This window comes from Babylonia areolata, chromosome 3 (assembly GCF_041734735.1).
Source record: "Babylonia areolata isolate BAREFJ2019XMU chromosome 3, ASM4173473v1, whole genome shotgun sequence".
NCBI lineage: Eukaryota > Metazoa > Mollusca > Gastropoda > Neogastropoda > Buccinidae > Babylonia > Babylonia areolata.
Window position 1 is genome coordinate 57243986 of NC_134878.1, and position 25128 is coordinate 57269113.

General features: G+C 40.5%; 1 protein-coding gene across 1 annotated transcript in view; it reads left to right on the plus strand.

Moving 5' to 3' along the window:
• The window catches only part of LOC143280138 (CAP-Gly domain-containing linker protein 3-like), a 30548-nt gene extending 6006 nt beyond the window's left edge, over window positions 1–24542 (plus strand). Inside the window, exons 3-14 of the mRNA XM_076584704.1 lie at window positions 1057–1375; window positions 3782–4037; window positions 4794–4937; window positions 5933–6159; window positions 6769–6904; window positions 7618–7758; window positions 8994–9122; window positions 10952–11075; window positions 14081–14169; window positions 15799–15823; window positions 17342–17436; window positions 18605–24542. Of these exons, the coding sequence (XP_076440819.1) occupies window positions 1057–1375; window positions 3782–4037; window positions 4794–4937; window positions 5933–6159; window positions 6769–6904; window positions 7618–7758; window positions 8994–9122; window positions 10952–11075; window positions 14081–14169; window positions 15799–15823; window positions 17342–17436; window positions 18605–18894 (1975 nt within the window). The 3' untranslated portion in view covers window positions 18895–24542. The remainder of the gene's footprint in view (window positions 1–1056; window positions 1376–3781; window positions 4038–4793; window positions 4938–5932; window positions 6160–6768; window positions 6905–7617; window positions 7759–8993; window positions 9123–10951; window positions 11076–14080; window positions 14170–15798; window positions 15824–17341; window positions 17437–18604) is intronic.
• The last annotated feature ends 586 nt before the right edge of the window (window positions 24543–25128 follow it).

The window sequence follows — 25128 nt, forward strand, 5'->3', positions numbered from 1 at the left end:
ATGTGTGCACAGTAACAGTGGATCTAAAAGTGGAAAATGCGCAGCACGTTACATGCTGCATCAGAGCTGTGATCTTGTTCTCTGTCAAAACATGCTCATCACCTGTATGCACACACATCCTCCCTCTGTCTCTCTCTCTCTCTCTCTCACACACACACACACACACACACACAATGAAGATGAAAAGAGTGCTTTTTAAGAGATGAGCACTAATATAATTTAGCAATATACTTTTTATCCTTGGTATTATCTTTTCAAACATTGGTTTTTTGTTGGTCATTTTAAAAACAAATGTTGAATTAAAGATGTGAAATACTTACAATGGTACCATTTAGGAAAGTAGAGGCTGATTGATATTTAAGCCACTGTACTTTGCTAGTTTTTTTTGTTTTTGTTTTTTAAGTATTAGTAATTGTGGGTTAAACACCCGTACTGGTTTCAATACTGCATTCTGTGCATTTCTTGTTCAAAGGTCCTGAAGTGTGTTCCTTTTCCAGCAGATTATCACTGTGCTGGAATACACTGTCTCCCAACCCAGCTCTTTATATCATTCTCACAGTCACATTGAATCCCTGAAAACAGAGTATGGCTGCCTCAAGATCAGGGTAAAAGCTTATGTAAATGCCTACACTGTTGCAGCCCCACAAACCTACAAAGAAAGAAATGAGTAAAAACAAAAAACAAAAAAAAAAACATTTTAGGGAGAAAACAAAGAAATACTGCTTTTTTTTCAGTGTTCTTATTGCTAGCGGTGATATTGTAGGTGAGCAATATTGTAGGTGAGCAATGTCGTTTGTTCATTGGTTGTGTGAAGGTTGTAGTGTTCTCGTTTTCTGATTTGTTTGTTAATGAAGATTTGTTGTTCTTTTTGATCGCTGGTTGTTGTTGTTGTGTGTGTTTGTGTGTGTGTGTGTGTGAAGTCAAGTCAAAATGATCTTTATTGATGGTAAAAATTGAGGTGTGTGCGTGTGTGTGTGCTTTTGTGATTTTTTTTTCACTCAGTGCTAACCATCAATCATCTCTTTTGTTTAAAAAAAACAACAACAACAACAACAGAATGACCTTGGAAGAGGGTGGCGATGGGGAAGGCAAGAAGCGGGAGGAGGAGGAGGGGGGACGGCCTTCTTCACCACCACCGTCACTGGCTACCACCACCACCCAAGCCAACAACAAGGCCAAAGCAGTCATTCACCCGTGCGTGGACCCTCCCCTGTGCGAGGACTGTCAGCGTCTGGATCTGTCCTTCTTTGACCCCCTGTGCACCGGCTGCCGCACCATCCTGGGCAACCCCGCCACGTCCGTGTCCGAAGTGTTTGCCATCCTGCGGCAGTGGACCCCGCAGACACAGCAGAGCCTAGGGCTCCTTGTGGAGGAGGTAGGGGCATGTGGTGGTGGTGGTGGTGGTGGTGTGAGGCGGAGGAGTTGGGGAGATGGGGGTTGGGGGGGATGTGTAAGGTATCGGGGTTGGTTTTAATGTTGGGCAGTGGACCCCACAGTCGTAGCAGAACCTAGTGCTCCTTGTGGAGGAGGTAGGGGCATGTGGTGGTGGTGGTGGTGGTGGTGGTGTGAGGTGGAGGAGTGGGGGGATGGAGAGGAGAGGGGGTATGGGGGATGGGATGTGTAAGGTATTTTTTTGTAATTTTTTTTTATTATTTTGTGTTCCTTTTTATCACGAACGGATTTCTCTGTGTGAAATTCAGGCTGCTCCCCCCCCCCCCCCCCGTAGAGAGAGCGCGTCGCTACACTACAGCGCCACACATTTTTTTTGTGCATTTTTTCCTGCGTGCAGTTTTATTTGTTTTTCCTCTCGAAGTGGATTTTTCTACAGAATTTTGCCAGGAACAACCCTTTTTTTGCCGTGGGTTCTTTTACATGCGCTGAGTGCATGCTGCACACGGGACCTCAGTTCATTGTCTCATCCGAATGACTAGCGTCCAGACCACCACTCAAGGTCTAGTGGAGGGGGAGAAAATATCGGCGGCTGAGCCATCATTCGAACCAGCGCGCTCAGATTCTCTCGCTTCCTAGGCAGACGCGTTACCTCTAGGCCATCACTGCACTTGGGGTTGCTGTTGGTAGTGATGTTGGGCAGTGGACTCCATAGACGCAGCAGAACCTAGGAGGTGGAGGAGGTGGGGCATGTGGTGTGGTGTGGTGTGAAGTGGAGGGGTGGGGGGTGGGGGAGGAGAGGGGGTATGGGGTATGGGATGTGTAAGGTATCGCGGTTTTTGTTGGTATTGATGTTGGGCAGTGGACTTCACAGACACAGCAGAGCCCAGGGCTCCTTGTGGAGGAGGTGGTGCATGTGGGGGTGGTATAAGTGGGTGGAGGTGCAGGGGGGTGGGAGTGGGGGGGATGGGGGAGGAGAGGGTGTGGGTATGGGGGATGGGGTGGGGATGTGTAAATTATTGGGGTTGCTGTTGGTGTCGATGTTTGGCAGTGGACTCCACAGATACAGCAGAGCCTAGGGCTCCTTTTGGAGGAGGTGGGGGTGGTGTGGAGGAGTGGTGTGGGTGGGAGAGGGGGTATGGGGGATGGGGAGGGATGTGTTGGTGTCACTGTTGGTGTTGATGTGAAGGTGGAGGGGGGGGGGAGCAGACATGGGGAATAGGGGTGGGGGGGGATGTGTAGGTATTGGGCTTGGTGTTGATGTGAAGGTGGGGGTGTGGAAGGGGGGCAGGGGTGGGGGGCAGTGGACTTCACCAACACTGCATTGCCCAGGGCACCTTGTGGAGGAAGTGGGGGTATGGTGGTGTGAGGTGGAGGAGTGTGGGGCTGGAGAGGGGGTATAGGGGGGATGGGGAGGGATGTGTAAGTTATTGGAGTTGTTGTTGTTGGTGTTGATGTGAAGGTGGGGAGTGGGGTTTGTGTATGTGTCAAATGTGTGTTTGCATGTATGTAATGTTCATGCATGCAGGCATTTAAAAAAATAAAAAAATAAAAAATATTCCTAAGATTGCAATGCCCACCATAGAAAAATTGTGCTATCAACAACCATTTACCTGAAGATCTAGTCATCAGCCCCGTCCATATGTAATGTGTAATTGTGGCTCTGTGTGTGTGTGTGTGAGTGTGTTTATGTGCATGCACAAGTTCTTAATTGATTTGCACATGTATGTATCTGCCCAAACTTCCACTGAATCTGTGTTTGGAAATTTATGATTTTCAATTTATGTTTACCTTTTTTATGTACTGTCCCCCCCCCCCCCCCCCCCCCCACCCCACCACAATATTCCTTGTGATCCCAGTGTACTTGGTAATAAAGACATATTCTATTCTATTCTATTCCTCTGACAGATACTGAAACGTGGTGCCTCCATCAACAATTTATGTTTGTTACCTTTTGATGTACTATCCCACACCCCACCCCAATATTCCTTCCAGCCCTGGTCCACTTGTGATGATAAAGACATTCTATTCTGTTCTGTTCTGTTCTATTCTATTCTATTCTATTCTCTCACCATCGACCTCTCCCCGTGACAGATACTGAAACATTGTGCCACCGCCATCGATTTATGTTTGGTACCTTTTTATGTACTATCCTCCCCAGTATTCCTTCTGACCCCAGTACACTTGATAATAAAGACATATATTCTATCCAATTCTATTATATTCTGTTCTATTCAGTTCTATTCTGCTCTATTCGATTCTATACTCTCACCATTGACCCCTCCCCCTGACAGATACTGAAACAGTCAAGGACCGGGATTCTGTTCTACTCTGTTTAATTCTATTCTGTTCTATTCATACTCTCACCATCAACCTCTCCCCCTCTCTTCAGATACTGAAACGCGGTGCCACCGTCAACGACCGAGACGGGCTGACAGACATGACGCTGCTGCACTATGCCAGCAAGGCGGGGGCAGCAGGCATCGGCGACCCTGACCTTGCAGCCCGTGTGGCCACGGACCTGATCGACAAGGGTGCAGACGTCAACATCCGGTGTCGGTGGACCAACATGACGGCCCTGCACTATGCCGCCTACTTCAGCGTGGGCGCCGTCATGAAGGTGCTTCTCAAGACCACCAGGGCGCTGGGTGAGTGTCGGAGGCGATTGCTTTGTCAGTATGATGATGTGGATACTTATATATATATATATATATATGTATATATATATATATATATCACCTATCCTCGGTCGAAGAAGACCAAGTTCTAAGCACTTTACAAACACGGAATCATTTGTTTGCACAACAAAAAAGGGAAAACAAATTAAAAAAAACAACAAAAAAACACCTGCAGGCAGGAAAAAATATGAAAAAATTGGTGGCACTCTCAGTGTAGCGACGCCTTCTCCCTGAGGAGAGCAGCCTGAATTTCACACAGATATATCTGTTGTGGCAACAACAAAAAAATAGTAGTATATAATACAACGGGCTGCCTATCTGGGTAGAGCTGTCAGACAGCTGCCATGGGACACTCCTCATTCGTTTTCCTGTGTCATTCAGTCAGTTGTCAGTCACGCACACACATACTCATACAGACATATTATTTACCCCACCATGTAGGCAGCCATACTCCATTTTCGGGGGTGTGCATGCTGGGTATGTTCTTTTTTCCATAACCCACCAAACACTGACATGGATTACAGGGTCTTTAACGTGCATATTTGATCATCTGCGTGCATGTACACACGAAGTGGGTTCAGGCACTAGCGGATCTGCACATATGTCAACCTGGGAGATTGGAAAAATCTCTACCCCCCTTTACCCACCATGCACCGTTACCGAGATTCGAGTGGGATAGCACTGCTGAGGACATGAAGATAACTGCTGTTCTGGTTTGTTGTGCAGACATAGAAAGTACGTGTGCAGAGTTTGAGAACGGTACGTCTCTGCACATAGCAGCCTCCAACCTGGCCCACGAGGCCATCAAGGTGTTGATTCAGAACGGGGCCAACACCACCCGTAAAGATGATCTGGGCAGAACTCCTCTTGGTGGGTGATGATTGTGTGTGTGTGTGTGTGTGTGAACATGTGTGTTGTGTGTGTGTGTTGGGGGGGGGGTGTTAACATGTGTGTGTTGTATGTGTTTGTGTATGTGTGTGTGTGTGTGAACATGTGTGTGTACGCATGAATGTGTAAATGTGTGTGTGTGCATGTATGCATGTGTTTGTGTGTAATGTTTATGTGACTTAAATGCATCAATGAATTTCCTCTTGGTGGATGATGAGTGTGTGTGTTTGTGTGTGTGTATTTACATACAAACGTGTAAATGTGTGTATGCATGTATTATATGTGTGTGCTTTTCTGTGTAATGTTTTTGTGAATTAGATGCATCAGTGAATTACCTGTTTTCAGTCCATACAAAAAGGTCCTTTTCAGACAGGTGTTTATAAGCATACTGTATATGTATGACCATGTGTATGTTTGGTGTGTGTGTGTAATTGTAACAGCATTGTAACAGTCAAACATCACTGCAAACGAGAAACACATGGAGTGATGGCCTAGAGGTAACAGCGTCCGCCTAGGAAGCGAGAGAGGATCTGAGCGCGCTGGTTCGAATCACGGCTCAGCCGCTGATATTTTCTCCCCCTCCACTAGACCTTGAGTGGTGGTCTGGACGCTAGTCATTTGGATGAGACGATAAACTGAGGTCCCGTGTGCAGCATGCACTTAGCACACGTAAAAGAACCCACGGCAACAAAAGGGTTGTTCATGGCAAAATTCTGTAGAAAAATCCACTTCGATAGGAAAAACAAATAAAACTGCACGCAGGAAAAAATACCAAAAAAATGGGTGGCGCTGTAGTGTAGCGACGCGCTCTCCCTGGGGAGAGCAGCCCGAATTTCACACAGAGAAATCTGTTGTGATAAAAAGAAATACGAATACATCCAGAAAAAAAGAGAAAAAAAAATGCTTTCATCCTCATTTAAAAGTGTTACTTTACAAAATACATGAACAATTCTGCATCGCCCTCTCTATCATACCAGAGTGCGTGCCGGACCCAAGTAACTTTGACAAGGACTCAGACATGGGACGCCTGGCACAGCGCATTCGCAAGACACTGCAGGAAGCAGTGCCCCCCTCTCCCACCAAGCCGCCGCCCAACTACGACCTTGTGCAGTCCAAGGTGATGCTGCAGGCTCTGGGACTGCACCTGGGGGACAAGATTGTCGTCTGGCGGGACAAAGGTGGGTTGGAACACTGGCTTTTGAAAGTTTGTTGTTGGTGTTGTGTGTGTGTGTGTGTGTGTGTGTGTGTGTGTGTGTGTGTGCATTTACCATTCCCCAGAAAGGCAATTTGTTTTTGTTCTTCAGAATATGTTGTGGCCAGGAAATAAAGAAGATTGTTGTCAGCGGCACATAGGTTGGTTCAGACATTGGCTTTTGGAAGTGTGGGGGTTTTTTGTGTTTTTTGTTGTTGTTGTTTTTTGGTGCATATTTACCATTCCCTGGTAGCCATTTTGTTTTGTTGTTCAGAATATGTTGTGGCCAGGAAATTTTTAAAAAGGTGGTCTTCAGTGGGACAAAGGTGGATGGAATGGCTTATGAAAGGACTCATTTTGTTTTTAGTGCGTGTGTTTGGCATTCCCTGGGAGGGGGGGGCCTGGGGTGGGGGGGGGAGGGGTTGAGAAAGAGCAGTCATGAATGTTTTATGTACTTGTAATATTTTTCTTTCATGTAAAGTGCCTTGAGCTCTCAGAGAGAAAGGGTGCTATATAAATGTACATTATTATTATTTTTTATTGAAATGGTGTGTGTGTGTGTGTGTGTGTGTATGCATGCGCTATCATTATGCACTACAGGGACTGTGTGTGTGTTCACAGACGGGCTTCCTGCGGTACTGCGGCCCCACAGAGTTTGCCTCAGGGGTGTGGGCGGGAATCGAGCTGGATGAAGCTGTGGGCAAGAACGATGGCAGTGTCGGAGGAATCTCCTACTTCAAGTGTCCAGACAACCATGGTGAGTGGAAACAAACAAATCATGAAAGTTCAACAACAAAAAACTGAAAAAAAACAAAAAAAAACACCAACAACAATAACAACAAAACATACAGCTGTTGAGACTCAGATAATAGATACAAACGAAATTGAACACCAACATCAGTTAAGCATCAAAGAGAGAGAGAAAAAAAAAAGAGTTTTTGTATGCAGTGATCGATAAATGTAGATACAGCAGTTTGATAGATTTGTCTCTTTCAATGAAACAAACAGAAAAACAAAAAAATGTACAGTGTGGGTTTGTGTACATTTGAAAACAGAAGGGGGGGGGGGGGGGGGAGGATTTGTTTGTTTAATGGGTTGGGAGGGGGGTGGGGGCTGTAAAATTTGAGTATTAAGATGTTTGCCAGTCATTGTGGCCAAGCTCATGGCTTACAAGATATATTTTTAACATTCCACAAGTGTACTATAAGTGTTTTCCTTTTTTTATATTTTTTAATTTATTTATGTTATTTCATTTTATTTTTGTTATCATTTTTTTTACTGCATTGCATTTATCATTTTAACTTTACTCAAGTGTACTGTGTTGTTTTGGGTTAGTTGGGGTTTTTGTGGGTTTTTTTATGTTTTGTTTTTTACCACTTTGTGGTTGCATTGTAATGTTTTGTATCGCACTGCATCATATAATTTTCACGACCATTGTAAGAGTTCTCTCCTCTTTCTGGTACCACGCAGGGATCTTCGCCCCCATCAGCAAAGTGGCCAAGCCAGGGACGGCGCCAGTGGTACCCCATGCCCACCCCTCTCCCACCCCCCTGGCACAGACCAAAGGGCAGGTGGTGGATGTTTCCCACGTCACCGCACGGGTCGACACAGGTAGGTGTCCTGGCCTGTCCCAGGTGGCTCAAGTTTCGTTCGCAGCAGTTGAGGAAGAGAAAAACATGTTTCTTTTCTAGTGTGTTGGTATTTCCCAATTGTTCCTGTTAATGTTCCATTTATTGTAATTTTTTTTTAAAATCCTAGTTGTCATATTTATGTTCTTTTATTTCAAGGTCTTTGTCGCCATTTTGTCCTTTAACTTCCCCTCAGTCTTTGTCAGTCTATGACAGATGTATCAGTTGTCCTCAGATATGACAGATGCATCAGATTTTGTCCTCAAGTATGACAGATGCATCAGATTTTGTCCTCAAATATGAAGATATATCAGTTGTCCTCAAATATGACAGATGCATCAGATTTTGTCCTCAGGTATGACAAATGCATTAGATTTTGTCCTCAGATATGACATATGCATCAGATTTTGTCCTCAAATACAACAGATACATCGGATTTTATCCTTGAATATGACAGATGTATCAGACTTTGTCCTCAAATATGACAGATGTATCAAACTTTGTCCTAAATATGATAAACGCATCAGTCTTTGTCCTGAAATATGAAATGTGTTTCAGACTTTTTCCTCAAATATGACATATGTATCAGACTTTGTCCTCAAATATGACACGTATCAGACTTTGTTCTCAAAGCTAACGGATGTGTCAGTCTTTGTCCTCAAAGCTGACCAGTTTATCAGTTCATGGACTCACAGGTGATGGTCAGTCTCAGGCCTGAGAGCTCACAGATTTCTCATTGTCTGTGCTCAGAGCTCACAGGGCTGAAAAATGGATCTGTGGGATGGATGTTGATTCAGTTTATCCCTTACTGTGAAGTCTTTCCTGTTCCGTCTCAAAATGTACTACAGTGGATGCAGTCAAGAAGGATGTTTCTGGTCTGGTCATCCTGGACCTTGTATGGGAGCAGATGGTACTGCTTTTTCTCAGTGACTTTTCCCTTTATAAATGGTTGGTTGGTTGTTGTTGTTTTTCATCAGAGAACCTGCAGTAATACTATACTTTACACTTCCATCAAGACAAAAGTAACATCTATGTAGTTTTTTGTTGTTTGCAGTGGGGTGGAGTTTAACACATACTGGCCAGCACTGTTAAAGTCAAATTGTTCAGGGCTGTGGTCTTGATTCATTGAAGGTGGTGTGGCTTTAGGGGATGAGTCCTGGCTGGTTGTCCAGGCAGGGTTTCCATCTAACTTTTTTTTCTTTTCTTTTTTTTTTACAGGACTGGGCAAGTCTCGGCCCCCGTCATCAGCGTCAGACTCTGGGGAAATGGAGGTCGGGGACCGAGTGATTGTGGCCGGGCAACGCAAAGGGACCGTCCGCTTCATCGGGGAGACGCAGTTTGCTCCTGGTGGGTAGGAGGGCAGTGTTGGTGGGCTGGAGAAAGGTGGCGGAACGGTGAAGATGCATATCTGCCAATGCAATGTCCATGAGGGTCAGGGTTCGAATCCCGGTTTCACCCTTTGTCCCAAGTTTGACTAGAAAATCAAACTGAGTGTCTGAGTCATTCAGATGAGATTTAACTCCAGGAGTTGCGTGCAGCACACAGCTGGCACACTGAAAAAGAACCCATGGCAGCATAAGTATTGTCTTCTGGCAAAAAATTCTGTAGAAGAAATCCATTCTGAAAGGTACACAAATATATATATGCATGCACTCAAAGCCTGACTGGCACGTTGGGTTATGCTGCTGATCAGGCACCTGCCTATCAAATGTGGTGTAGTGTATATGGATTTGTCTTCTTTCTTCTTCTTCCGCGCTCTTGGGCTGCAACTCCCACGTTCATTCGTATGTACACGAGTGGGCTTTTACGTGTATGACCGTTTTTACCCCGCCATGTAGGCAGCCATACTCCGCTTTCGGAGGTGTGCATGCTGGGTATGTTCTTGTTTCCATAACCCACCAAACGCTGACATGGATTACAGGATCTTTAACGTGCGTATTTGATCTTCTGCTTGCATATACACACGAAGGGGGTTCAGGCACTAGCAGGTCTGCACATATGTTGACCTGGGAGATCATAAAAATCTCCACCCTTAACCCACCAGGCGCCGTCACCGTGATTTGAACCTGGCACCCTCAGATTGAAAGTCCAACGCTTTAACCACACCGCTATTGCGCCCGTCATGGATTTGTCTGAAAGCAGTGATGCCTCCTTGAGAAACTGAAAGCGTAAACGGGGCTGGTGACTGGTGTTTGGTGCTCTTTGTTGTGTTGAAGATAGCTAGAGCTTCATAATGTTGTGCGGTGGCAATGGATTTCTTCAGTGATGGTATGTTTAACATAAAATAACATGCATTACTGCAGATGCACACATATACGCATGTATGCATGTTCATACACAAGAGCATGCACACACACACACACGCACACGCGCGCACGCGCACACACACACACACACACACACAGTATGTATATGCACATGCATGTGCATCTGCATATTTTCTCTGCGTGTACCCCTCAGCTCCTGTTTCAGTCGCTCGTTCTTCCACTCTAAACTTGTCACAAGCTGTGCTGAATGTATTATACAGTGATTCATACTTGTCTTGAAGGAGGCATTCCACTGTGTAATCTTTAATCAATGTAATTTCAAAGATTGATAAATACACTAAAAATCAGATAATTAAAGAATTTTTTTCAATAATAAAAAGGGTCTGGAAAAACAACTCATAATAGTTGATATGTGAAGGGACATAATATTTATTTAACTCCTTTAGAATTGTTTTTCTCTCTTTTTTTTTTTTTTTTTTTTTTTTTTTTTGAGTGTGTATGTGTCTGTGTCTGTGTGTTTGCATATTGGTCATCCTTTAGAAGAAACTAAATGAAGCAAGCATAATCTTTTTTTCTTTTCTTTTTTTTTAATCCATTGTTTGCGTTCATAAAAGAATTTTGAAACAAGGCAAAAAGAAGAGAGAGAGAGAGTTGTCTGTATACAGCTGCTAAAAGTTATCCAGTCCATTTTTTTCCCAGTGTTTATCTTTAATTGACTTCTTTTTTTTTTTGCACCAAAGGTTTTCATTTTATTCACTTTCTTTGGTTAAGTTTATTTGTTGGTTAGGACTGGAAAGAAGTATAATGGCATCAGATATTCAGCATTGGATAAACAAAAGAAACTTTCTTTTTTTTCTTTTTAACAAATTTAACCCACAAAAAACAATGTCGTGTTTGAATGGTTTCCAGGTGTCTGGTTTGGTGTGGAACTGGACCAGCCTGCAGGCAAAAACAACGGCTCCGTGGCAGGTGTCCATTACTTTTCCTGTCGTCCCAAGCACGGTGTGTTCGCTCCTCTGAATCGCATCCAGAAGTAAGTCAGTTGTGGCTTGTCCTCCTGTCTTTCGGAGATAACGTTGTTGTGGTCGAGGCTATTTTCTGCTCAGATGCTGTCTTTGTTTGTTTTCCCGGCAGATGTGTCCTCATCAGCTTTGTTTCCAAATATTTCCAGTGTTTGTAATATAGTGTGTGATTCTTGTAATGAATGACTGAGCCACAGTTCAGATTTTAGACTGTGTGGCCAGAAAGAGTGTCTCAAAGACTGTTGGCTGAGGTATTGTGTAGAGTGAGTGGCAAGCCTGTGCGTGCACAGTTTAATTTCCAAATGGATGAATAAAGATGTATTGTTTTGTTTTGTATTGTATTCTATTGTAAGATAAATTCTCTTATGCTCTGATTTGTAATGCTTACCAACAAGAACTTTGATAAGTATTTGAACATACTGGTTAACATTCAACATCTCTGTTGAAAAACATGACGATTGATTTTTTTTTTAACTTTTTTTTTTTTTAAAGATAGAATTTGTGGTTATCCCATGCAGTAAGAGATTAAGGAATGGGCAGTGCAGCTACATGTTGTCTGTAGAATCATGTAACCTGTGATATAGATATCCAGTTTCATTTGTTTCACAGAAGAAGACCAAAAAAAGGAACTTCACTAACCATTCAGGCATAAAACTAACACACAGACTGTTTTACTCACTCAGTCATTTGATCAACTCTTAGATTTCTTTACTCTGGGTAGTTTACTTCTTCCCTTCCTCACATACTCCCACGCGTGCACACACACACATGCGCACACTCACACACACACACACACACACACACACACACACACACACACACACGTGCACAAAACATGCCCAGCAAGTAGCAAATATTCATGTATGTGGAGCAGATACTTGCATGAGCATGTTCTATACCATTCAGTCACATGAAAAAAACAACAACTGAATTTAAAAATACAATAATTCAGTCTTGCAAGAAAGAGCTTCACAAAACTTAGTACTTTTCTTGACTGTGAAGATGGCTGTTTTTGCAGCATGCGACTCTTTCGACAACAGATGTTAAGCAATGCAAGGGTGCGAAGGAGGCAAGTTTCACAAATACCCAGAGAGCCACTTGTTTTGTTTTTATGGTGGTAGAGATCATTTTATACAGCGTAGCTGAACAGTTTTAATTATGCTTGAATAAAGATTCAATGGGGGCAGATTTCATCTTCTGTTTTTTTCTCTGAAAGGGTGATGGTGCAGGTCCTATGCATGTGTATTGCTTTCAGTTCTCGCTGATGTTTTGTTGTCCATCAGAATCCTTTCATTTTAGGATTGATCCCATCCCTTGAAGATTAGCACCATTGCTAAAACATGGAAATCTTATGAAACCCCTTTATCCTAGTATATTTCATTTTCACTCATTATTTCTCTGGACTGGAGGACAAACTGTTGGAATAAAATCATGCAGTGCATTTTTCGCAGCATGCAGTTTCTTTCTTTTGTCCATATTTATATGCAGGATCTCTTTGGGCATTTTTGTTTTGTTGGGTTTTGTTTTTCATTGTTGTTTTTTTAACTGAACTGTGAATGTTGATCCTTGATCTTACTCATAAAAAAAAAAAAAAAAAAAAAATGCCTTTCTTTTTTTGTGCTTGGTTTGGTTTTGATAGGCTTGTTCTTGGTCCGTCTGTCTGTCTGTCTGTCTCTCTCTCTCTCTCTCTCTCTGTCTCTCTCTGTCTCTGTCTCTGTCTGTCTCTCTCTCTTGCCCCTCCCTCTTTTCTCTCCATATGAATGGGTATTTTGGGGATGTAGAGCTTCATGTTTTCATTCCTAGTCAGAGGAGTATTTATGGAATGGATGTTATCACCTGTACAGATCTGGTTATGTGGTGGTGGTGGTGGTTTTTTGTTTGTTTGGTTGGTTGGGTTTTTTTTTTTGGTTTTGTTGTTTTTTTTTGGCTTTTGGGGTGGGTTTTGTTGTTGCTGTTGTTGTTTTTTGCATATATATATGTGTTCAGTCAGAGATCCAGAGTGCTTGTATTCATTTGTTTTCAAGTTTGGGGGCCAAAGGAAGAAATCACTGGTGATATCTTTATATTTTGCTAGTGATGTGGACCGACTGTCACATAATTATTGGTCTGGGGTTATCTTGATTTGATGCTGATAGTGGGATTTATTTTACCTTCATTGAGATTAATGCCATTGTTGGGCTTGATATAAGTTTTGCCTGGCAACATTTATCATGTAGCAGTTCATCATTCAGAAAAATTATGGCACTATTCAGGTAAACATTTTTAATGTTTGTAACTTCTGCCACCACAGTGTGTTTGTGTATGTGCATCTTTGATTGTTTTGTTTTTTTTCCAGATGTATTGAGAAAGCGTTTTGTGCATTTACTGTTATTATGGATGCCCTGTAAAACTCAGATAGCTTTTAAGTCCATTGTAGGAATTTACCTCTTTAAAGACCTTTCATTGCTAAGTTACATTTTTTAAGTCATTGAATGAGTAAAGCTAAAAATTCAGCAGAAGTTATTCTCTTTTTTTCCCCTGATTAAGCATGAAATATAGACTGGAAAAATGAATGCATGTCACACAAGCAGAATGTAAAGAGATCACGCTTAATAATCTTTTGTGTATTTTGGCTAAAATGGTAGAAAGTCTTATGCTTTTGGAGAGAAGTTGTACAGTTCTCACCAGGTGTGATCTACAATATATAAATGCAGTGAACATTTCACACACACCTCTCTCTCTCTCTCTCTCTCTCTCTCTCTCTCTCTCTCTTTCCCGGTCTTTCTCACTAATCTTTTTTGTTCCTTTTTTTTCTGAAAAGAAATTCTGAAATTTCTTAAGTTTTTTACCCCTTATCTAAAAATGTTTATGTTACATTGTTTCAGTCAGTAGTTCCTGTGCTCACAAGATTTAGGTCGTTGAAGGAAGAGGGCTTGTTTACACTGATTGATGTTGTTTTTTGTTTTTGTTTTGTTTTTGTTGTTGTTTTTTATTGTGATGCTGACACTTGTTTATTTCCTGTTGTTTTTTTTCGTAGACTTGGTGACCGTCAGTTCAGTTCCACCGAGTCTTTGGACACCATCAGCTGGGGAACTGTGTCAGAGAAAGTGGACAAAAAGATACAAGGTAACTTTAAAATATAAATAAAAAATTTTTAAAAAAATATTTAAAAAAAAGAAGAAGAAGAAGAAAATAACAAGGAAATTCAACTATCTTTGACTCATTTCTTTTGTTACAGTCTTCTTGTGGGTGACTTATTCACTTAACTTTTAATAGGAAGCACGGCAGCATACAATAAGTTAACTTTAGTAGGAAGCACGGCATACAAGAAGTTAACTTTTATAGGAAGCATAGCATACAAGAAGTTAACTTTAGTAGGAAGCATAGCATACGAGAAGTTAACTTTGGTAGGAAGCATAGCATACAAGAAGTTAACTTTGGTAGGAAGCATAGATACAAGAAGTTAACTTTAGTAGGAAGCATAGCATACAAGAAGTTAACTTTTGTAGGAAGCATAGCTTACAAGAAGTTAACTTTAGTAGGAAGCATAGCATACAAGAAGTTAACTTTAGTAGGAAGCATAGCATACAAGAAGTTAAGTTTAGTAATGATGACTTTGTGTAAGAGTCAGCAGGAGATTGAGAGAAACCTACAAAAGGTCTGTTTGGCTGACTAACTTGTTGGTGAATAATAAGTCCAATAAGTGACTGGTTGGCCGACATATTGTATCAAATTTGTATGTGTAAATGACTGATGACCAACTCCAAACTGAACCCCAGTTATTTTTGACTCACTTGTGTAAACAAAGCGAGTCTATGTTTTAACCCGGTGTTCGGTGGTCTGTGTGTGTGTGTGTGTGTGTGTGTGTGTGTCCGTCCGTGAGTCTGTGTGTCCGTGGTAAACTTTAACATTGACATTTTCTCTGCAAATACTTTGTCAGTTGAAACCAAATTTGGCATAAAAATAGGAAAAATTCAGTTCTTTCCAGTCATCTTGTTTAAAACAATATTGCACCTCTGGGATGGACACAAAAAAATTTTAAAAAAGAAGCCTAAGTATATGCAAACTGCATTTACTGTTATATTTATATTTTTTGTATTCTCTAAACTTGGCACTTTGATCTGATATTCTGACACAACAACAAGAGGAGTCATTATTATCATTTTTTGTTCAAACAGGAACGTCTTTTGCTAAGCATGGAATTTTTATTTATTTTGCAAACGTTTTGGTGCAGGTAGTAAAGAAGGGAAATTACTCTGTAATTTATGCTAGGGGACTTAATTTATCACAAGCGAGTCTTGAAGGCCTTGCCTCTCTTGTTGTTGTTGTTGTTTCGTTTCATTTTCTGTCTGCATATTTATATGCCAGTCAGCACAATTTATGTGGGAGGTAATTTTGATCTGTATGTTGGGAGGGCTTGGGGGTGGGGTGGGGGGGGTGGTGAGCATGAGTGCATGCAAATGTACAAGGCCGTCAGACATGAAAGGGATCTTTGTTTTCAGAGACAGGTGTCTTTTTGTTTTCTGATGTGAGGACAACCTTTGTGTTATGAAGTCTTTGCTATGTCTGTGAGGAAACAAGAAATATGTCCCTATATCTGGTTGTAAAGTTGTTTCTGAGAAAGTGACAAAAATGTTACAGTGTTAAGTTTATATTATCAGAAATGTTTACATGTCAACTGTTTATTCTTATGTAATTTTGGATATTCCTAACCTGTGGTGTTGTTTTCTTTGGTTTTTTTTCTTCTTCACACAGCTCATAGAAAAACGCCAACAAAATCGTAAGTATAATCACAATTTAATTATGAAATAATTTTATTATTAAACAAACAAAGCCATAATGGAGGTATTGAATATAGGAATGGACATATAAGATCATGAATCAACAAATGTGTAGATGATTAAACGAAGCAGTTTAACACCTCTATACAGTTTTGATGAAGTGTTGTACATATTTATTAAATTTTGGAAAGGATTCTTATTACTTTGAGAACTAAATGGGAGATGATGACAGTATTTACTAACACTACCATTCAAATTGAAATTTTCACAATAGAAATACAATATCAAATTAAGCAGTTGATGATACTTAGGAATATTTGCACGAACACAACACGTGCATCGCAACACACACACACACATGAATGCATACAATACTTTTTGGCCTATAGGTGGTCACTTTGTTTTACTCAGATCTGACCCCGTGCATCTTATTGGCTGTATGCACGGTATCTATGTCTAAAAATTCTGAATACCTCTGGGTGCCACCTGTCACATCAAACTCAGTACATGACAACATCATTGATCACAATAAACGCACACAATCGGGCTGAACAGCAAACTTCAGTCTTGCCACTGTTCGATTCAACATGGTTTATGTTCACCCTCATATCAAATTGAATCAAAATCGCATATTTACACCTAATAACAAGTGAACATGATCCCTTAATTTGCCCTTAGGCCATGAAAAAGAGAGCATCTGGCTTAGTTATAATATTATAAATCTATGTCATGAAAGTAGAGAAATCAGAACAATGAACTGATTGCTTTTTGAAAGCAAAACGGAAAGGAAAATGGTAGACGCGACTGAAATCAGGGCTAGCAGACTGGAATCTGATTGAACAAGTTAATGAACTGGGGCTTTACAACACTGTGCATTCAAAATGAAGGCTGTAAAATTGGGGGGGGTGTGGGTGGAAGGAGAGTGTAAACAAACAAACAAAAAAAGCAGATAATGGAGCAGATGAACAAAGTTATTAAGCTGAGTCAACAAGGAGACGAAGAAAAAAATTGCTGGTCACACAGAAACTTCTGGTGTCAGCAGAGTCATAATTGAAGACTTCCACTTAACGGCGTGTGCAGCTTATCGGATGTCTGTGCCTTATGCATGCTCAAAATGACATTTTTCTTTAAAATCAGGGGGTGCGCTTCATGGGCTGTAATGTCTGATAGGCCAAAAAGTATGGTGTACACAGTCACAGGCATCACACACACACACACACACACACACACACACACTTAAAAGATCATGTGCTAACCTCTGAACATTTTCACCTATGCTTTCAACTAATAGATTATAAAAGACAGCCTGGAATTTGGATTCCATTTCTTGAGATTTGACATTTCCAATTGCTTGTGAATGTTCAAATATGTTTTGTTTTATCAAAAAGATCATGTGTAAGCAAGTTTATTTCAAAATATTAATGAAAAAAAAGTTAATATTTACTGACAATGTGAACCATCTTACACAGTCCCTCAGTGTTGCTTAATTGAAGTTGTTGATTGATTTGTATCAACAGACCAAAGAACAGTTCCAGCATTGTCAGGACACCAGGATCTCATCAGTCCTTCACGCTGGAAGTGGGCATGAGTGTCTTCTGCAACAATGAACTGGGTAAATCTTTGTTTATTGAATTTGTGCGAGTTTTGTCTTTTTGCTGCTTCCTCCATTTGTTGTTTTTTTTTTCGGTGGGGTGGTTGTTTTTTAAACAGAAGAGAGAAACATGCCCACACTTATACTAAGACACAAGCTCTTACAAGTGCATATGTGTGCATGTAGACATCTGTCTGCCAACACACACACACACACGAACTCACACACATACACACACAATTGCAGTGTCTATTTATATTGACGACATTTCTTCTTCTTTTCTGACCCATTATACATCCGATTTCAATGGCGCTATTCTCATGCCACTCATCCCGAACCTTCGTTTCAGAGCCATCCTCATTATCGTCTGCTGCAGCGTTATCACTGGCAGTCCCCAGGGGAGACAGTTCTTTCCTGTTTAAAAAAAAAAAAAAGAAAAAAAAAAGAAAACGAAAAGCAAATTTATTTCTTCAGTGTATGCTTCTTCATCTTTTCCCCATTTGTGTGGACTGGAGCTTTACTTTCAGTTTTATATGCACTAACATGCTGAGACTGGGCCAGCAGCGGGTGAGGCAAGTGAAGCAGACTTGGCAGGAAATTTACGTTTCCCGTTTTTGCCTTGCTGCTTTCCATACCAGTGACAGTGACAGTGACATCACCACCATGCTTCTCATCCAGATTCCTCAGTACACTGCCACACCAAGGATTTTCTGCCACAATCTTGTGTGTCATTACCAAGAGGTGTTCTTTCAGATTGGATTGGATTGTCTTGCATGGAGTGGAAATTGCCAACCCATCCCAGTCCCCATGAGAGTGCTGACACCAAACACTTTGATGTGAAATCACCACAGGCATTACAGTGAAGGGAGGGACATTGAAACTAAGGTCACCAGGAAATCAGTGCGTGACAGGCCACAGAATTAGAGACTCCTTTTTATTGTGAACAAGGATGAGGATTCATGCTGGTATCGAGATCTGTTTAGGTTTCAGACTGGATAACAGGTAGATTGTTCTCTCATGCTTTCTTTCCTAAAAACATCTTGCAGCATTAGTTTCAGAGTCAAATCATTTTATGTACTTGAAATGTGACTTGGTATGAATCTTGAAGAGACTTAAAAAACAAAAAATCTTCTACGAAGAGTGTCTTCACTTTTTTAAAACGCAGATGTTGACTGTGTGATGATTGCAGGCAACATTCGCTACATCGGCACAACAGATTTTGCGGATGGCACGTGGATAGGAGTGGAGCTGCGAACGCCCAAAGGCAGAAACGATGGGAGCGTACAGGGCCGACGCTACTTCACCTGCAAGCCCAACCACGGCCTCCTGGTGCGACCCAGCAAAGTGTCCGCCCGCGGAATCAATGGGGCCAAGCTGCTCGGGGAGACCAGCCCTGTGCCCACAGACTCTGGACGCAGAAGTCGTGGATCAGGGGGAGAGAAAGACTTGACGGCAGCCAGCGAAGGATCAAAAACATGATGGGTCTGAAACTGGAGTGTGGTGAAGAAACAGTGGTGCATAACAGAAGAGTTAAAAAAATATATGGTTATGAAAGCAGTGCTTGCCATATGTCTCTCTCGTTTGACCTTTATAGCAAAAGCTAATTGGTCGTTAATCTCCAGTCCTTTAGGCAGGTATCTTGCGTCTTTCCATAATCGAGTTAATGCTGATTTCACCGCAGCAGGGAAAGGTGAAAAGAGTATTAAAAAGTTCCATTGTGCCAGAAAGTTTTGAGGTTAGAAAATGTTCAGAGCTATTGGTTTTGCTCGTTTGTGCAGTCACTGACAAATATGTCTGAATCAAAAGGCTGTTGTTTTTTTTGTTATCACATACTTCAGACTGTGAACACAGCATGCTGAGAGGGTCATATTCATTTGGATATGCCCCAATGCCATGTTTCCCATCTGCTTCTGATTTGAGATTTTCATCAGTGTTGTCTTTGCAAATACTGATTGATGTAAAGACGTTCGAGTTTGATCTTAATAGCAGACAAGTGGAATGATGGCCTAGAGGTAACGCGTCTGCCTAGGAAACGAGAAGAATCTGAGTGTGCTGGTTCGAATCACGGCTCAGCCGCCGATATTTTCTCCCCCTCCACTAGACCTTGAGTGGTGGTCTGGACGCTAGTCATTCAGATGAGACGATAATTGAGGTCCTGTGTGCAGCATGCACTTAGCGCACATAAAAGAACCCAGGGCAACAAAAGTGTTGTTCCTGGAAAAATTCTGTAGAAAAATCCACTTTGATAGGAAAAACAAATAAAAATGCACACAGGAAAAAAACACCAAAAAAATGGGAGGCACTGTAGTGTAGCAACGCGCTCTCCCTGGGGAGAGCAGCCCAAATTTCACACAGAGAAATCTATCGTGATGAAAAAGAAAATGCAAATACAAATAAGACATGCATATTTCATTACCGTGGTTTCTACATGCCATTCTTTGTTGTTTTTTTGTGTGTTTTTTTAAGTTTTACAAATTATCCAAAAGCAAACATGCAGTTTTTACTCTTTTATTCACTGATTTTTCACTTCCATCCATCCGTGAATACTGTACAACTGCTTACAGTTATGACTGATTCGTTTTAAGCTTCTTAAACTTCCAGACACTGGTACTGAACAACTGCTTATCCACATTAATTTGTTATTCCAACCATACAAAAAGTGTGTGTAGAAGTTTGGTGGTGGTTTTTTTTGTTTTGTTTTTTAAGAGCAGGCAACTGATATGTGCAATGGGAGGTGAGATTGTTGTAGCCTGTGCCTGTGCCCCTTATTGTTGCCAACAAACTCATGTACGACTACATGCACATGCATGGTGCTCGCATACATTTACTCACATGTTCATTTTGACAGTGTCAGTACCTGATGAAAATCCACTGACGCCTTTGAGAGAACTGATCCTTCAGGAAACAGTCCTTTTTCCGTCCTTTTCAGTGTGGTTTTTTTTTTCTTCTCTCACTTATATGTTTCTGAAAACGAAGTGCCTTTGCACTGCCATAAGAGTGCACAGAATCATTGTGACCAGAGCTTCAGTTAAATTACAAAGTACATGCTAGTGCATACATATAAATAACAGTTTCGATCTCAGCGTGCGTTCATGCATATTTATAAGCACACATACACCTACATATCTGTACAAGTACACACACATGGACATACTCAGACATGTCCCCCCACACACACACACACACACTTGTTTCATTACATATGGGCTGATGAATTTAATGTTAATTATGATTTTTAATTATTATACTTTGAAAATAAGTTACCTACTTTTGGATGAAAAAACAACTTGACATACTCTGACATCAGATCCTCACAAAGAAAGGATTCAGCATACTAACCATGGCAAGTCAAAAAAATTAATGCATTGTTACAACTACAACTACAACTTACCACTAATACTGCTAGAGAGGAAGAGGGCAGAATGGTTAAGACACTCATCTGCCAATACAGTGTTCATGAGGATGTGGGTTCGATTCTGGTCTTACCCTTTCTCCAAGTTTGACTGGAAAATCGAACAGCATCTAGTCATTCTGATGAGACGATAAACCGAGGTCCTGTGTGCAACCACACACACACCCGGTGCACTGAAAAAAAACCCATGGCAACAAAAAGGTAGTCCTGTGGCAAGATTGTGTAGAAAAATCCACTCTGATAGGTACACAAATATGTACACATGTACTCGAGGTCTGACTGTTCATGTTGGTTTATGCTGCTGGTCAGGCATCTGCCTAGCAGATGTGTTGTTGTGTACATGGATTTGTCTGAACACTTTGACGCCTCCTGAAACTGAAACTGCTGCTACACACCTGTCCCAACAGTGCCTTCACTCCGTTGTCTTCCTCACTGTTTACGTCCTCCATGGTCCCACCTTTTTCATGGTGCATGTTATTCTCACCCAATTTTACCAAAGGGGAACAACATTTAACACAATATGAATACTGTGACAAGATGACATATCTTGATGATGTGTGTGGATGCATGGGCAAGACATTTATTTATTTTTGATAGCTTGGTTGTTTTTTTTCAGTTTGTAAATAATCCTGTCTATAAAAAAAATATTTTTTCTTGTCTGCTTCCTTTATTTGATGTTACCATTTTGGATGTGCACCAAGGGTGCAGACCAAACATTTTGTCACCGAGACTGTCCGTTTTTGTTGGGTTTTTTTTTTGTCATGGAAATCCCATGGTATTTTAGACATGCTGTACCCTTGTATCAGAGAAACTCCATGACTTTCTGTATGTTAACTGAATATGCTGCAATAAGTTTTAGTTGTGGTTTGTAATATAGTGAACTAAATGTATTTATGAAGATGCTTTGTGTGCATGAAAGGTCCAGGATCTGTTCCTTTTATTGTTTGTTTTTTTGTTTCATTTTGTTTTTTTAAAGTACAGGGCTCTTTGTGTATTCAACAAGTGCTATGATGCCCATAAAGTAACATTTTACAGCTACAGTTTTTGTTTACTATGTTTATGGTCAATAACTGTTGGTTTCTTTGAAGGAAGACTGCTGTCAATTGTGCAAGTAGACTGATTTTTGCAAAAGAGAGTGTGGCAAAGGTGGAATGCATGGGTGAATGTGGGAGTGTGTGTGTGCGTGTGCATGTGTGTGTTCTGTAAGACATTCCAGACATAATCATGGAGGCGGTTTTACACGTGAAAGCATTATTTAATATCACAGATCTATATATTTATTTATATATTTATTTCAGCAGTTAAATCTGCAACATATCCCTGACTTTTCTGTATTGTTGGTTGGCATCCTCGCTGGTTTTGCTTATAAAAGATGCATCTTTATTGTGTCTGATGATTCACTTTGGCAGCCTGTTATCAATATGGTGAAAAAGGATATCATACCAGAAACTAGTTATGCATAATGCCACCTGTTTTTATACCGATTTTTTTTCCCCTTGTGCCTTCTCCCTAAAATCTAAAAGTTCTGGGACCAGATTTGAAAATCCATTGCTACCCCTTTTCTCTCTTTTTTTCCCCAGTTTTCTGTCTTTCATCCGTCCTCATATTCTTGTCTTTTGTTCCACATGTATGAACATTATCATGATCAAGATACTTTTTTTTTTTTTTATACAGATTGCAATGTTATGGGGTCTTCCAGCCGATTATTCCAATCACTGCATGATCTTCCAACATCAGATACAGGATCTTTTTTTTTTTAAGTACATTTTCTTTACATTGCGACATGTATTTCAGAGTTGTCTGCTTTCATTGGTGTTTTAGACAGTTGATATCAATATTGTTGTATTTACTCAATAATATTTTTCAGGTGAACAGCTTGTACATGAGCGTGGTTTAAAATTCATATCCCTTTTTGCAGTTGCATTCCTAATACATCATTAAAGTCTTATATTTTTTTCATACTATTCTCTGTATTGTATACATGTTTTTGGAAGAAAAAAATTTTTAAGTAAAAAAAAAAAAAAAAAAGTCTTATATTTTCACAAATTTTGTTTCATGGTTGAAGATTAGTTAACATTAAAGTTATTATTCATCCACTTTTGTATGTCTTGCAATTTTTGACTCACTTGTGTAAACAAAGTGAGTCTATGTTTTAACCCGGTGTTCGGTTGTCTGTGTCTGTGTGTCTGTGTGTCCGAGGTAAACTTTAACATTGACATTTTCTCTGCAAATGCTTTGTCAGTTGACACCAAATTAGGCATGAAAATACGAAAAATTTAGTTCTTTCCAGTCATCTTGTTTAAAACAATATTGCACCTCTGGGATGGGCACAAAAAAATAAAAAATGAAGCCTAATTATATGCAAACTGCATTTACTTTTATATTTATATTTTTTGTATTCTCTAAACTTGGCACTTTGATCTGATATTCTGACACAACAACAAGAGGAGTCATTATTATCATTTTTTGTTCAAACAGGAACTTCTTTTGCTAAGCATGGAAGTTTTATTTATTTTGAAACGTTTTGGTGGAGATAGTAAATAAGGGAAATTACTCTGTAATTAATGCTAGGGGACTTAATTTGCTTTAAACTGATCTTTCTCATCTTAAACATTACATTTTGAAATTATACTGAATACATAAAAAGCTTGTGTGTTTTACTCTCAGTGTACAGGGCTTTCACTATGTTCATTCACCCAAGTGGTCTTTTTCGGAAAATACTGAAATCAATATGACGAGTGGACTTTACAGATCTGTTGGCTGAGCCCTGAAGGTCATGGTTAAAAATCAATTGCGTACACATATTTATACACATTCAAAGCGCATGCTAATATTCTTCGCGAACACGAACGACGCCATTTTGTTTCCAGTTGTTGACCTGTCCGTTCAATCCTAAATTCAATGGACAATACACGATAACATGTGATGGAAAGTTGGAAGTGTATCACAAGTGAGTCTTGAAGGCCTTGCCTCTCTTGTTAAATATAACTCCATTTGAATCAAAACATTTATCAAATTTTAGTGGCATTGTTATCATTGAATAAGTGATTTGATAACTATTCATATGTGTGTTTGAAAGAGCATATAATTATTATGTGTGTAAAATGCGGTGTCATGTACATGTTTATAATATGGGTGTTTGTGGATCTGTGTATGTGGATCTTCATGTGTGCCTAGGTTCCAAATGTGAAACATCTTATAACTGAATGCAGGAACTTGAGTCAAGCATAAGGCTTTTGCGGAATGTGCTTGATAAATTACCACAGGATCAGACACAAACATGATGGGCGCAATAGCCGAGTGGTTAAAGCGTTGGACTTTCAATTCGAGGGTCTCCGGTTCGAATCTTGGTAACGGCGTCTGGTGGGTAAAGGGTGGAGATTTTTCCGATCTCCCAGCAATTGCTTAAACCTCATCACACAATAAGTAGTTTTAAGCATTCAGTCATGAATAACTGTATTAGAGGAAAGGGTGTTGTAAAATGTGTGCAAGTTACCAGTTATAACTGTGCATATAACATGCATGGTTTTATTTGTGTTGTCATGTTTTGTAATCTGAACCATAATTTTGTGCCTTGACAGATATTTTATGCTCCAAATTGAGAAATAAAAGAAACAGTAAATGGAAATTGGCATTTCGCTGTTCTGTTTTATTACATTGTTCTCTCTGTATACTGGTTTCTTTCTTTGAATGTTTGTTGGCGTACTTAAGTGTACATGCGCACTGTATATTGTCACCCTAATGTTGGTAATTAATGGGATTTCCAATATTAATTAGAATAAAGATTTGTTAAGCAGTTGTGTGGTTTGACTTATCAGTTCGATCCCACCACAAGAAAAACATCGAGACAGATGCAAAATATGACTAATTCTTTATATCACACACACACACACACACTTTCACTAACTTCAGTGAAAATTGATGTACGATACACTACAAACAGTTCTAACAATCCATGTATGGAGTGATGGCCTAGAGGTAACAGGTCTGCCTTGGAAGCAAGAGAATCTTAGCACACTGGTTCAAATCCCGTTTCAGTCGCCAGTATTTTCTCCCACTCCACTAGACCTTGAGTGGTGGTCTGGACACTAGTCATTCAGATGAGACGATAAACCAAGGTCCCGTGTGCAGTATCAGCATCGGTATCAGTAGCCCAAGGAGGCGTCACTGCGTTCGGTCAAATCCATATACGCTACACCACATCTGCCAAGCAGATGCCTGACCAGCAGCGTAACCCAACGCACTTAGGCCTTGAGAAAAAAATTAAAAGATAATAATAAAATAAAATGAAAATAAAAAAT